This window comes from Empidonax traillii, unplaced genomic scaffold, assembly GCF_003031625.1.
Source record: "Empidonax traillii isolate 1590-97213 ecotype Southwest subspecies unplaced genomic scaffold, ASM303162v1 scaffold119:size1479319, whole genome shotgun sequence".
Lineage (NCBI taxonomy): Eukaryota > Metazoa > Chordata > Aves > Passeriformes > Tyrannidae > Empidonax > Empidonax traillii.
The window spans coordinates 998,972-1,013,971 of NW_020955312.1; the positions used below are offsets into that span (position 1 = coordinate 998,972).

General features: G+C 34.7%; 1 protein-coding gene across 1 annotated transcript in view; it reads right to left on the reverse strand.

Moving 5' to 3' along the window:
* Positions 1-15,000, reverse strand: part of CCDC178 (coiled-coil domain containing 178) — a 182,995-nt gene that overhangs the window by 81,424 nt on the left and 86,571 nt on the right. The window contains 2 exon segments of the mRNA XM_027883171.1: positions 10,190-10,193; positions 10,248-10,279. Of these exon segments, the coding sequence (XP_027738972.1) occupies positions 10,190-10,193; positions 10,248-10,279 (36 nt within the window).

The window sequence follows — 15,000 nt, forward strand, 5'->3', positions numbered from 1 at the left end:
TCCCTTCCCTTCCCTTCCCTTCCCTTCCCTTCCCCCTTCTACTTCTCCTTCACTTATTAAAATATTTTTATCTTGATACACAATTTTTCTTGATTTTACTCTTCCATTTCTCTTCCCCCATCCTGCTAGGGATAGAGGTTTGGGAATTGAGTGAGTGGCTGTGGGGACTTAGCAGCCATCTAGGGGGAGCCCACCACAAAGTTAGCTAATAGAAAATTACCTACTAGCTCAAAATCATGTAGATTCAAACATCCCCAAAGAGAAGTCAAACAATTTTTTCTTTCACTCAATCCTGATAGCATGGAGATGTACACTATGATACTTTTTTTTGATGTTGTAAATTTCCTACAAAAGTTTCAAATTACTGCATCACTGTTCTTATTCTCAAATTAAACCTTTGAAAAGAAAACTCTGAGGTCAAGACTGATACTCTTAACTAGGGTTTAATATATCTAAACCTAGCGTTGTCTCCAATTATGACAACACTAAAATTCTTGCAGTACATAGCAAACAAACCAATACTGGTTAAACGAAAAAAACAAACTTGCTATTGGAACCAAAAAAACATTTTTCATCAAATAAGGAGTATAAGCAGTATTCATTTTCTTTGTTGACAGTGAATTATGAATTTTGTGTTCCATTCTTCCTTAAGTGTTTAATGGCTGAAAGCAGAAAGGAGACCTCTGTCCTTGGTCTTGGCTGCTGCTCTGTGATCAGATGGAGTCTACTGAGGAGACACTGAGGAACATATCCTTTATCTGAAAGCCGCTGAACATATTCAATGAGAAGAAACTCCCAGAGTACAGGATAGAGGTGGCTGAAAATCACGTAAGAGCAGTAAGCCTGCAGAATGAGCAAAGACTGGGAAAGTCCTGAGAAATACTTTTTAACTTTCATCTTAGGACATTTCACCAGAATATAATGAGTTTTTGAGGCTTGTGGAAAAGCTCAAATAAATATTTTTTTTCTGCCAGAGTAAGATTCTAAGCAAATCAACCTATTTGACTGATTAAGGTTCTTTATTTACACCTCTTTTTGATTATGCAGTCAGTGAATAGAAACGAACCCTAAAAGGTAGATTGGGTACCCAGTGTTCTATCTTCAGTCTAGTACATTTGGAGATGGCATTGTGTATGTATTTAATTTTATTTCCTTCTCTTGCTTCTTTTCTGTACAGATATTTCTTTTGCACCAGTAAAGATGCTAAATTAGCTTTAAAGGGGTCTGGGTTTTTGTGGGTTTTTTACAGGTAGGCAGCCTAATTTTGACTGATGTTTAACAACTGGCACAAGTGCACAAGGAAAGGGTTTTCCAACAGACTCTTAATATTCATTATGCTTCTTACTCCATTATTTGTAAATCAAAACCTTCTTTACTATATTACAAAGTTTAAAAAATCACATAACTTAGTATGAAAAATGGTATGAAAATACCTTATTAACAAATAAGTGATTTCACTAATATTTCAGTACAATCCATCAAGATACCTAAAATGACACAAAATGGATATGGCATCAGAAGAGCTCAATTTATGTGGAACATTCTTAACACTCCGTTAATTTTAATAACAGTATGTGCGCCCAAATTACTTGTAATAGGCAAAAGACCCCAAATATCAGAGAAGGAAGATAACCGTCCCAACATTTGCTTCTGTGCTTTAAGTCAAAATACTACTCCTTATGCTGCTTAAATCTTTTGGAAGAGCGAGTCTTACATATGCTGAGAAAGCCAAGGGAAAAACTGGGGAGAGCACTCATGGTAAGATGAAATAGTAAAATGAGGCCATAGACTGCCGTACTGTACAGATATAGATGCTGCTTGAAGCACTTAAACAAGAAATATCTGTTCTTCGTATTTATTCAAGTAGCTGCCAGGAAAGGCTGCTTCTGTTTTGGGATTCTCTAGGAGTTTCCCTCATTTGGGCATAGCTATGACCTATTGAGATCTTAAAGAGCAGTCAAAAGAGCACTAAGTATTTGTGAGAGTATGCAAAATGGTTAACACTACAGCACAGACGTTTAGTCTCTTTAAAATGCTCCCATAATCCATGAAATGCATAGACTCTATCAAAAGACAGCTAAGTACAGCAGTATAACTGTTTGCTTTTGAGAATCTTGATAAAAAGAGATTGACTAACCTTCTCTCCCCACACCATGGACTGGAAATCTTCCCCCATATGTCCAGACTCCACTTAATTTTCGGTACTCACTGTATCACTTAGAATTTGTAAACAATGTACCTTCTGTGATCTGTGCTAGCCCATAAAAAAGTCTCTATCTAATTGTAAGACCACAAAATGGCATATATTTTCTTATGTTTCCTGTAATTTTTACAACAGTTTCCTTTTTCAGTTGTCATTACCTCTTTCATTTTAACACAGAGCTTCTTTTACTTACAACAAGTAAAAAAATGGAAGACAGAACCAAGTCAGTGAAAGGACACTGTAAGATGTGACAAGATATTTCCAGCAAAAAAAAAACAAAAAAAACCAAAACATAGGCTAGCAGGCAAGAGACAATTCAATACATTATAAGCTGATCAACTTAGTACAAGTTAGAAGGCATCACAGCATTCCTAAGAACAAAAGTAACAGGACATCTTACACATCAAAAAATCAAAAGGGCCTTCATCATGATTTTTTTCTTAATTGAAGTGGTACCAAGATCTGTACCCATCTTCAGGTACGCATTTAAAGCTGACAGTAGATTCTCAAAGAAAATTTTATAGCAGTTAGAAACAAGTTAGAAAAAAAAACAATACAAGATTTTTCAAGTTATTAAAAGTGAAAGCATTCATTGTCCCTGGTTAGTACCTAGGGATGCTGACACTATTGACTTCTGGTAATCTACAGAACAAGTGGTGCCAATAATTTAGATTGTTGACGTCTCGTGTATCACATCATGAGAGCTATAGGTGCTGATTTTCTCTCCAGCCCTCAAGTATCCCTCAGATAATTTAAAAAATAACTCCAACTAAATGTCCAGTACATTAAAATTACAATCCAGAACTTGTTAGAAAGTTACACCTTTCGGTGTAGTATCTAATTTTTAAGTTTAATTTTCAGTTCACAGTACTCAAGATGTAGATGCAAATAAAGGTGAAGAGAAAGATGGATAATAATAGTCATTAATTTTGTCACTAAACAATGAGGCATAGCCTCCCAGTTTTTATCGCTCCTGTCAAGATAGAATATTAGTATTAAACCTTCCCTTTGTATGTATACTGTTTCCACATTCATTTGTGTCAAAGGCAGTATCAAAAGTTGGTGCAAGAAAGAGAAAGCTAAAGAACAGTAAAATTCTTTCTGAGACAGTTTGAGCTTCATATCTGGGTCCATAGGTACAAGACAAATATTTACCCTCGCTAAAATATTTTCTATTCTCATGAGATCCATAAGATCATCACTGAAAACTTGAAAATTATCTGTCATGGTCTTCTCTGAATGAACAACTGTTTTTTGATTTTTTTTTTAATTTTCAAAAGAACAATAAATCTCCAAAAATATTGAGTGGAATTATCAGATAAGACAGTAAGTTAAAAGAGTTAAAGTGACTTTAAGATCCATGTAATAAGTATCACAACAGGATTAAAAATCAAGATTTCCAGGCTTTTAATGTACCAGTCAGCACTGAAGAGCATCTATCAGTGTAGCAGATTTGGAATGATTTCTATCTTGATAATCTGTTTTAATTTTGGAGATTTTAGGGAAGACAACCATGAGCAAAACATTTATATTCTCAAAAGAGGAGTAAATATTTATTCGCAGTTATATATGCTCAATTTATATATGCTCTATTTTAAAATTTGGTCAGGATTTAATTTAGCAAACAGGAGGAAAATGGGGCAAGTTTTTCAGACTCACAGCATGAAAGTCAGCAATCTATTGAAAGCGCTTAGAAACAATTATACAACTGAGGAGACTTACAGCTGTGATTAACTAGCTCTTGGACACTACATCATGTAAGTATTTATCCCAACAGCACATACTACACTTACCAGTTCCTAATTGACTAAGCAAGGTAACTAATAGTGTGCTATTTTTCAAATTCCACTATTCTTCAGAACTTCAATGCACGTAAACCAGCTTTCAATTAATGGTATCCTACCAAATTCTCATGGTCTTATTAGCAGAGCAAAAGAAAATTTGCTGAAGAATAAAACCCACCATTGTTACACGAGTAAATTGAAGGACAGATTAAAACAAAAGGAACAGGAACTCCTTTCCTGAATGTGGGAAGAATGGCGCACTAGTTGCACCTTCTGAGTTTCTTGCTAATGAGCTCACAGATGTTTTGGGCTTAAGCGCATTCCAAACAGAGTAGAATCTCACACTTTTGGAAAAAAGTATCTGTATCTATTTAGATACAGAGATATTTTATTTTTTAGACAGGAAAGGCAGCATTAACAGCTGATATTAAGGATGGGTATGACAGAACTTGCTGAACCAGATACACACCTTTCAAAGCTAAGACTGTGGCTCCAGTGCTATAGAAACATTTGCTTTTTTTGTTTAACAGCCCAGAGACACAAAATTTAATGTTCTCTCCTATAGCACTACTTTGAAAATAATCCAAATAAATTTCACTGAAAATGGTAACTTTCATAGATTAAATATAACAATTTCTGTATTTATAGGTAGTATAGTGTGGCTACATAAAAAATGTAAGAATATTTTGGAAGAGATATCTGAGATACATGTGTGGTAAGGCCCTCTCCCTCCAAGGATCCTGAAAGTTAAATAGTTCTTTTCTTCTCGATGAAAGACTTAACTAAAATAAGCAGTATGAACAAATCTCCAACTGTGAACTAATTAAAGACAATTCCCTTTCATGGTTTTCCCACTAAATGTCATTTGTGATTTTATTTTGCTTTCCCAAGTTTGTCTTACTTTACATATCTGTCTTTTAAAAGGTTAATGCAAAATGCTAATTATTTTAAATACTGGAAAATATACCCAAAACCTCAGGAAGTTTGTATCAGCATTTATGAAGTCTAGAAAAAATAGAATTTTCAACTGTGACACCATGTGCAGACTCAGACTAGTCATACTCTTTAGCTTTACCAAGCAATAACAAAAACAAACAAATAATGGAATAAAAAATAAATCAGGAACCCATTATTTTGATTTTATTTATTTAAAGTTGAGCACAGCATAATATGCACGTGCCCATATAATGCTGAAGTCAGCCTTTGAAATATCAATGCTACTCTTAATTAAGTAAAGTTTTCAGCACCTCCAAATCAATCTAGCTATATGACAACATAAGTAACAAAACCCAGCTGACTCAGTCAACAGTCCTTGGGGTTTTATATTCAATGCTGCCCAAGGTACATTGCCCTGTGGCACAGGAAAAAGGAAGGCTGAGATTTTTTTAAGAGTTGCAAATTAACATTCTTGGTGGTGCAGGAAAAACTCAAGGTCCAGGAAGAAGCAATCTGAATGGTTTGAGCAGGAGATTGGACTACAGACCTTCCAAGTTATTTTCAAATCTAAATGAGTATACTGTTTTAAGCCTGAGGAGTCTCATCCTCCTCCTTAACAAAGAGGTTTTAGCACTACTCTGGCAATATGGCACCTTTTTTAACACTTGCTCCATACTCTCCTTAACTGCGGGGATGTAGGTGACAAGAAGTGACCTGACAGCCTACTTCCCTACTATTTTTCTTTCCAACAGCCTCACAGTCATTCTCATATCCCATATGCTGTTCCTTGTACATCATGGCATTTCTTTATTCCCCACATCTGGTGAACATGCAATGATACAGTGGGCATTCTCTTTATTACTCACAAATTAATATAGTTATGGATGTAACCAGCTGGGAATGCACTGTTCTTGCCTACAAATTGGCCACCACTGCATTAGAATAATAAAGAAATGCCATGATTTGAAATTGAGCAATAAATTTATAATTCAGTTTTCAAAAAGTTAAATGTAGTTCTCATTCCCTCTTAAGCCTTCTGGGTCAGTTTTTTTATTCCTTGTATAGCATACTGGAATTATTTTAATTTCAATTTAAAAACTGCTGTTTTTTCTTAATTCCATATGCAAATTGGAAAGAAATGCAATACCAAAATTCCTACCTGACTGATGCAATTCACAAAAAATACATCAGATTTGTACTCTGAGGTAATGCATCACATCTGTGATGTGATGGCCCAGAGTGGTCATGCATACATAGGTAAACCAGAAGTATTTAATAATTATTCCCAGTGCAGATGAAAACATCTTCTGCTGCTAGGGAGATTCGTGTAACCTGAGAAATCTCTAAAACTGAAGAAAATCTGCCATTAGAGATAGGTGACAATCTTTTCAGTTCTTCCTGATAATGTTTATAATGGAAATAAATTACAGTAAATGTTATCTTAAAATATTTATTCAACACAATTTCACCAATAATTTAAAATGGGCAGTAGTTTTCATTTTCCTATACAGTGCACTAGATCAGAAAAGGGAAGTGAAACAGAGTAACAAAATACAGCTTTAGAGAAACTCGGCCTCTATTCAAAACATAAGCTAACTTACCGCCAGTGCCTCAGCTCCAAGGAGTAGGTTTACGAGCTGACAACTTGACAGTATTTCTTTGTTATGACTGGTTGAGGATGTCCAATTGTCATACAATAATTTTCAGTAATTAGTATACATATTAGAAGTAACTCATCTTTTCACAAGAACAATGTTCTTTTGGATAAACAATAGCTTCTGCAACACTGAATTATAGAGGCCAAGATACTAATTTATGGTGGGTTACAATTATACATGTTGTGGGCCACAAGCACTCTGTGGGCTGTGTAATGAAGGCCAATAGTTTAAAAACTGATTAGAATTACAAATAATCTGCCAGGTGTTTTCATTGCTGTTTTGGAAGACAGCATTATCCCAGTCTTGAGTCTCCAAAGCCAAGATGAAAGAAAATACTATGGAAAACTCTATGGTCAATAACATTTCAGAAATATCTTTCTCAAATTGTGTATTACTTTTATACCACTGATCAAGAATACAGGTAGGACTGTGTGGCACTACCATTGATGTTAACATAGAATCTCGTCATTCCACACATGTGTTACACTGGCCTTGTAAATGGTTCTCTTAGACTATCTGTAAGAGGTTTGTGGGCACAAAATAAATTAAGAGCAGAATAATTATAGAAGAATGGTACAATAGACAGTTGGATTTATCTGTACTTACATCACAGGGGTAAGTTACAACTCTCTACTTCACATCATTATATGAAAATCTGAAATATTCCTTATAAATAAATTCAGAATAAACAAAAAAAAGTTTCCAAAGTCCTCTCCTTTTCTTCCCACTAGAATTTCAATGCAGAATTTCAGATATATCTAAGAAAATAGTATTGTATTAATATGTGTAATGGTTTTCTATGATGGGGAGTCAATCAACAACATTACCATAAGCAAGGTTACCATAAACATGAGCTCTACATTTCCGGGATCCAGCTATAAAATATAAAATTTAATAAAATAATAAAGAGAACAAAATAAAATGTCTAATGTAGTGTTTTGATTTAAAGGGGAAAAAATATTAGTATTTTCGTATTGAATCATAGAATCATAGAATATCCTGAGTTGGAAGGGACTCACAAGGATCATCAAATTCCAACTCCCGGCCCTGCACAGGACGATCCCCAAGAGTCAAATCATGTGCCTGAGAGCATTGTCCAAACACTTATTGAACTCTGTCAGGCTTGGTGCTGTGACCAGTTCCCTGGGGAGCCTGTTCCAGTGCCCAAACACCCTCTGGGTGACAATCTCTTTCCTAAGATCCAAGCTAAACCTCCCCTGACATTGCTTCAAACTATTCCCTTGTCACTGGCTACCACGAGGAAGAGGTCAGTGCCTGTCCCTCCTCTCCCCCTCACAAGGAAGTTGCAGACTGCAATGAGGTCTTCTCTCAGTTTCCTCTTCTTGAAGCTAAACAAGAAGAGCATTTACATGGATAGTATTAATGTTTTCATTTGGGAATGGCCATGATGTAAGCAATACCATTTGGGTTCTTTCAACAACTTTAAGCAGCTCTAGAGTAGAAGGGGCTTTAGAGAAAACAGGTCATAATGCAGGATATGAGCATATACTCTGACATTCAGAATGAGAAAAAAAAATCACACTCTTGTGGATTTAAAAGATTAGCATTAAGTACTTTCCAGTGTTAAAACTAAGGAGCTTTATGAGACCGTACATGTCATTAAGATATTTTCTGAAGTCTAACTGTCCTGGAAAGTCCACTGCCTACATACACAGATATTTTATGGATACACAAATGATAAAATATGTTGCATTATTAAATTATTTATGGATTATAAATATAATAAAATATTCAGACCAGGTCTGATACTAAACACATATTTGATTGAAATTGCTAAGGGAAGGTAATTGCTGTGCTCAACTGGCAAATGTAACTGTTTTCAGAAGTACTATATAAGGAACATAAAAAATATAAAAATAAAATATAGATATAAAGAGCATTAACTGGATTTGCAGCATCCAAAATGTCAAAACTACAACACCATTCATCAGTTCAGAGTGAAACTATTTTGCTATCATTCAGTACAGATGCACCTTATTAAATTTCAGTTGTTAAGGAACAGTAAGTAGATGGGGTTTACCTTACAGATTTCCTCAGAGCATATGCCACTGTTATACTTTCCCAAGGGTTGTGTTATAGATAAAATAACAGCACATTCAAGTTTGCATTTAATACTTAGAGAAAATAATAAATGTCAAATTTGACTTTGACTTAACTTTTTTTAAATTACAAATTTAATTTTATTAAATTACAAGCTGCATACTAAAATGCCCTCATTGTGTGGATACTAATCTAAATTTTTTTCCTGCAGCTCTTTAATTTTGTACTCATAAATCCTTTAAAATTCATCAGATCTGAATGGCAAAGTTTTTAGACACCTGAAAATTTTCTGTGATGTGAATATACATTTCCAAGACCATTAATACTCTCCAAGTTTATAATTTGTTTGGGTTAAAACTTGTTACAGGCTACAGCTTAAATGAAAACTGCATTTAAAATATATAACTTCATAAACATTAAAATGTGTGTTGAGTGTATGTGCTTAATTGAGGAATCTCTGAAATTTTTAAATAATGCCTTAAAAATCCAAAATGTAACATTTCCAACTATTTGTAACAGATTTTCTAAATCCAGCATTTTTTAAAAAATAGGTATGAATGCTCCTGTCCAGTGCAGACGAAAATCACTACGCAACAGCGGTTTTCTAAATCTTATTGCACCAAAAACAATTGCATTTGTGGAAACTGAAGTGTGAAAAGCTTTTAGGAATGATAAGAAGGGAACTGAATAACAGTACATGTTTCTGCATAAGGGTAACTGCAAATGGTGATCTTTGCAACAGGGTAAAACCCTTCAGCTTCATTTTGGGAGCTCATTCTGCCTTTAACCATCTCTGTAGGATAAAGGAAATTTAGGTCTTGATTAACATAATGTGCAAAATATTAAAGAAATTGAGGAAAAAAATTAAATAAAGTCAAGATTCTGCTGAAAATAATGAGGCTGCACAGATTTTGGAGAGAGAAGATATAGCCTTTGTACTCTACAATAGCCAAAAGATGTTCTCAAAAAAATGAAGGTAGACAAAACCATGAAATAGGTATCATGGTCCTGAGCTTCTAAGTTGTCTGTAGATGACTTTCTTTACGTATGTGATGCTTACTGTAGATCAAGTTGAAAATTAACATTAAACAATAAATGTTTATCAAGAAAAAGTCTTTGCTACATATTGGTTAAACTTGGATTTTGAACTAATCTGTATATTTACAATTAATCTAGGTTTCCATCATTTTCTTGGTGAAGTCCTTAGGAATTTTCAGGTTTTAGTGGAAAAAAAAAAAAAAGACTTCTAACCAATCTTCTGACTTCTTAATGTTCCGATCTACAGTAAGAGAATCCATTTCTAACAGATCTAAGCCCTGTTGTGTGACCAGCCCACTTGAACTTCCCTGTCAAAACCTAAAAATACCTATTTCTGTTTTTATGACCATTGTATTCTAGAGAGAGAACTGTTAATACTGATCTTTGTTCAAGTGCATTCTGAAAGAGGAAAACGTGCTCATGCAGGTCTTTTTACAAAACTGTGTTCCAGTAGCCAGATTGGACTAGGACCCCTGAAGAAAACAGTAATTTTTATCTATTGGGTAAACAGTCCTGAGACAGTAATTTATAGATTCTTTTATGATTTTAGGGAAAAAAAAAAAAGACTTTTTTTCTGTTCTTTAAAATATCCTCTGCTGCTTTGTCTGAGTTGTTTGTTTTGCCTACTGGCTATATGAAGTTTACTGTCATATCAATCACCCTGGAAAAAAACAAACCAAACTTCCAAGCTGGCAAACTCTCTTTCATTCTTATCTGACTGGTCTGTACCAATGCCTACTGAAAACAGACATGCTTATTAAGACACTATTTACCAGCATTGGATAATCCCTGTGCTAGCTGACACGCAAAATGGTTTGCAGCTACTTTAATCTCTGACATAATCAAACAAGTAACAGCATCTTTTGACCACCACTGCTCAAAAAACCAGCAATATACCTTACCAAAGAGGGTTGGTATGTCCTAGCTGAAGAGCCAAAGGCAAATTTTAAAAAATGAAATAATATTTAAACAATTACTTCTATTAGCAAAGAATAGGTCTGCCCAGCTATTAGTATCTAAGTAAAATGTGTATACACCTGTTCAGTTTCTCAAAAGTGCTATTTCAGCTAATTTAACCATTCATTCCTCTTAGGGACACATTTTACTGGGAAATTCAAGCTACTGAAATCAACCTGAGTAAATAATGCAGATAAAAGATTTTTGATAATAGAAAATTTTGGCTGACTGAAAATGCTTAAAGACTATGGCAGCACAGAATACTGGTGGATGACTAGACGGTTTTGCATTCCATATGTCACAAGCACAAGTTTCAACTAACAAACTTGTTATGATCTAACTACCAGCACTGGAACTGCAGTGCTAGAAAATATGACAGATAAATAATTCACCTGAAGAGATCATTATTTTCCAAGAATGAATGTAATTAGAATATACAGGAGGCTTTCCCCTCCTTCCTTAGCAGACAGACAGAATCATAAAGTAATAAAACTGTAGAATTGTGTTCTTTTCTTCATGTCTGCCACTTTAATTTGATTTGTACCAAATTCAAATATACTGGCATATGCCATTTGAGTTGAAATAACCCCTTGTATTCCCATGGGGTTTATTTGCATTGCAGAAACAGGTATAACCTAATTTCCTGTCTATGACTTAATCAAGCAACCTCTTAAAAATTATGGTCCCAAAAACCCTGTTATTCCTAGATAGTACAATCAACACACATTATTTCATGTTCAAAATGGATAGAAAGAGCAGGAAATGTCTGCCTTGCAGTTTATCAAAACCTCTGCTCCTTCATCAAGAAGCAGGAGACAATTCTGCTGGAGCAGGGTTACATCTCAACTCCTAACACTCTAAATACCTTCTATTCATGTCTTTTGGACATAACGCTCTTACTGGAAGGCTAGCAGGATCCCATTTTGGAACTGGACTTCAGAGCAGGTTCTGAGTCAGCTTTTCTCTTTTCCAATAAAAAAAGGAAGGGTTATGACGGGATTTTTAGTTCTATGTTGAAATGACAGTGAACACTAGGAGATATTTCTGTATTTCCAACTCAATAAAGAGGGTTTCAAAATTTTTATTTTATTAGATATACTAAATTTGGGGAGTTTGTGCAACAAATTCAGATTCAGCGCAGCTTCTGAATGGTGACTTAATAAAGGATATGTTTTCTCAAAAATCCTTTTTTTTTTTTTATACTTACATTCATGAGTCTGATAAGAGACAATACACTATGACTCTTGGAGCAAATAATAAATTAAAGTACACATCCATTTGAAATTCTTTAAAAGTACAAGCTGCATTTCTTCAGTACGTCTTAAATTTTCATTATTTTAAAGATTAAATTTTAAAGAAAATACTTAAATCACAGTTCTTTCTCTATTGTACCTATACATTCTTCAGAAGGTCTCTTTGAAGAGATAATACAAGACTCCCAACACCTTAACTTGATGTTTAGTGTGTGTGTGATTTCACTGTCATGAATCCCAGTAACTCAGTTTTTGGGTTGTTTGTTGAACTGTTTACTGAATTTCTTTGGCCTCAGGCAACTGCCTATAGTATCCTATGACGTTGCAATCATCAAAAAGATCTTCTGCAAAGTCATTGTGGCTCATTTTTTCATCAATGCATTGCCAGTTGAGACACTTTGAAGTTGAGACTTCAGATCCCTTATTGTCTAATTAGATAGTTTAAAATTATTTTAACTAAAATTGCTCTATCATATAATGGTAGGTTCAGGCCTTTTAAAACAAAACAAAACAAAATAAAACAAAACTATTTTTGGCTGTAGTATGTGAGCCATAGCTATGAAACTGATATTACTTTTGCATAGTTGTCTTACTATTGACTATGGGTCAAAATGTAAATCACCTGGTAAAGAATTTTTAGTGGTTCAAGTTTTGATGCACTCTGTACAACTTGCCAGACAAACAACAATGCATTCTGGAAATTCCCCTGCTATTCAGCTAAATAATCTTTTAGACAAGCTATTTAAAATACAAGGTTGTAAGCAATTACATAAAGCTCTAGAACTAAAATTTCATAATGAAAGGGCAAACGTTTCCACATCTTTAAAGAATACTTCCTAAATTGATAGAAGACAGGAGGTTATGGTCTTTTACTGAAGATGATGCCTTTCTTAGAAAATTTTTCTTTTTCTTAAGAAGTAGTCAAGACACGTTCAGTGATTCATTACTGAGTAACACAATTAAAACTGACAATTATCATGCATCTTATCTTTGTAACAAAGGTGAGTAAAATGAAAAAGCTCCAGATAAAACTAGGGACACCAGTGTGTCTCTGGTTTTCCTAGATCCCTGCTAATCAAGATCGTGCATTTAGGATAACGACGGATGTTTTTGCTGACAGGCAATTATCTTACTATCATAAGTTGGTAGTTTGGTGGTTATTTATACTTATAGTCTCCATGAAATACTGAAAAAGCAGGCTATATAGGTGTCATTCCTTTTTTTGATCGGATCTTTTTCCCTTTGGTGTACACATGAAGCAACTAAAATGAAGTAAAGAAGTAATTTAGGTTGATGAGGTATTTGAAAATTTTGAAGTTCCTTACTGCAGTATAGACACCACACAATTCATATGCCAGTGAGTCAGTGAGTTACAAACCTAGATGAAAAATAATTTATCTGTTCATGAACTAATATACTTGGACAAAATGAAAAAAAAAAAAAGGAAACAAACAAAAGAAAACAAAAAACAAACAAAGCTGAATCTTCACTTTGGTACTAAAAGTCTCTGGTTCTTATTACAAAGGTGGCATGCAGTTTTGAAGTTTGGCAGGAGAAATACAAAAATATAAATATAGGCTTTAGACTGTTCTGGTGAAGTCCCAGGGATTGAAGTCCAACTGACTGAACTGATTCAATGATTCACACTTCTGTCTATGGACTCCTACAAATATCAGTTCCAGAACTAAAAGAACATTCAAAAGAAAACATTTTCTTCTGTGGCTCTCCAGTGAAACCGCAAGTGTATGTGGAGATAACAGGAATTGAGATACCACAGCTACGTACTTTGCTTAGTTGCACAAACATATTGAGTTGATCATAGGACATGGTTTTAGGGTTACTGCCTCAGGTTGTCAGAAATCTGAAAGCATCACTTGAGTATAGGTCCCACCTCCTATACCTTGTGTTCCAGATAACTCTTCAAAACTAGGATTGCTAGTAACATAGAAGCAACTATGATTTAACTATGTAACCCGAGGATTCACTACAGCAGAGTAGAATCACGAAGGCTGATTCCACCAGCTTAGGGTGTGCTTTGTCAGAAAATGGACCAAAATTAGAAGAAGGTACTCTCAAACTTTCAGCATGAAGTGACTTGAATTTCACATAGGGTGGATCAGTGGGAACACATCACGCCAGTGCACCATGTACAGTAGCTGACCTATTAATTCATTTCAGACCAGGTTTCTTATTTTTACAGCCCTAACTGGGCTAAGTCTTATTTATCTGAGAAACTGTCTCTTTGTACAGCTCATTACAACCGAGACAGACATATTTGCTCTACAACACGGTTTGAAAAAAGGATTCTTTCATCTAAGGTCTAAACTATGAATTTAGTTTCAGCTACACAAAATTCTGGACATCTTTGTTCCTTGTCTACACAATAATCACAGTGATCTAAAAAGGTATTTAGTTATAGAATACCCAAATTTATAAAACATGTCACTGATTACTTGCCTTTAAATACAGAAGCTTGTAAAAACAAAAATATTGCTTAGGCTGACTCCACCCAAGTGTGTGTCTAGCATTGTCTGACATCATTTGCCTACGACAACAGCTATCTGTGAAACAGACCCTTATTCAGGAGGTTAATGTGAGGTAGGAACGCCATTCAGTGTTATTTTGGCTTAAGGGCATAATGTCACAATTTGGTGCATCCTTTAATGACTTTTTTTTTTTTTTTTTTTTTCTGAAGGCAGCTTACAGCTTAGACCTAGTTCAGTGAATTTCCTTGCAAGGTCCTTGGAAAATGGGGATGGGTGGGGAGCACAATTGATTGTGTGGCCAAATTTTTTGTTCATGCCTGCTTACTGATTTTTGTTCATTTCACAAATAAACAAGGCATGAATACATCAACCCACAAACCATAAACAATAAAGAACTTCATCCTGTAAGTTTGCTACGGCCAGCAGTTTGTGGTTGAATCTGCTATTTGTCATAAGATAAATGATAAAGTGATTGCCATTTGTCACTGAATACACAAGAGAAGTATTCAGCTGTGAATCACACAAATGCAGGCAAAAGTAAATACTGCTGTTCTTTTGAGTAGCTTCTTATAAAAAGATCTGCTTAACTATAAAAAATTATTTTCCTAACTCTCTGTACAAATT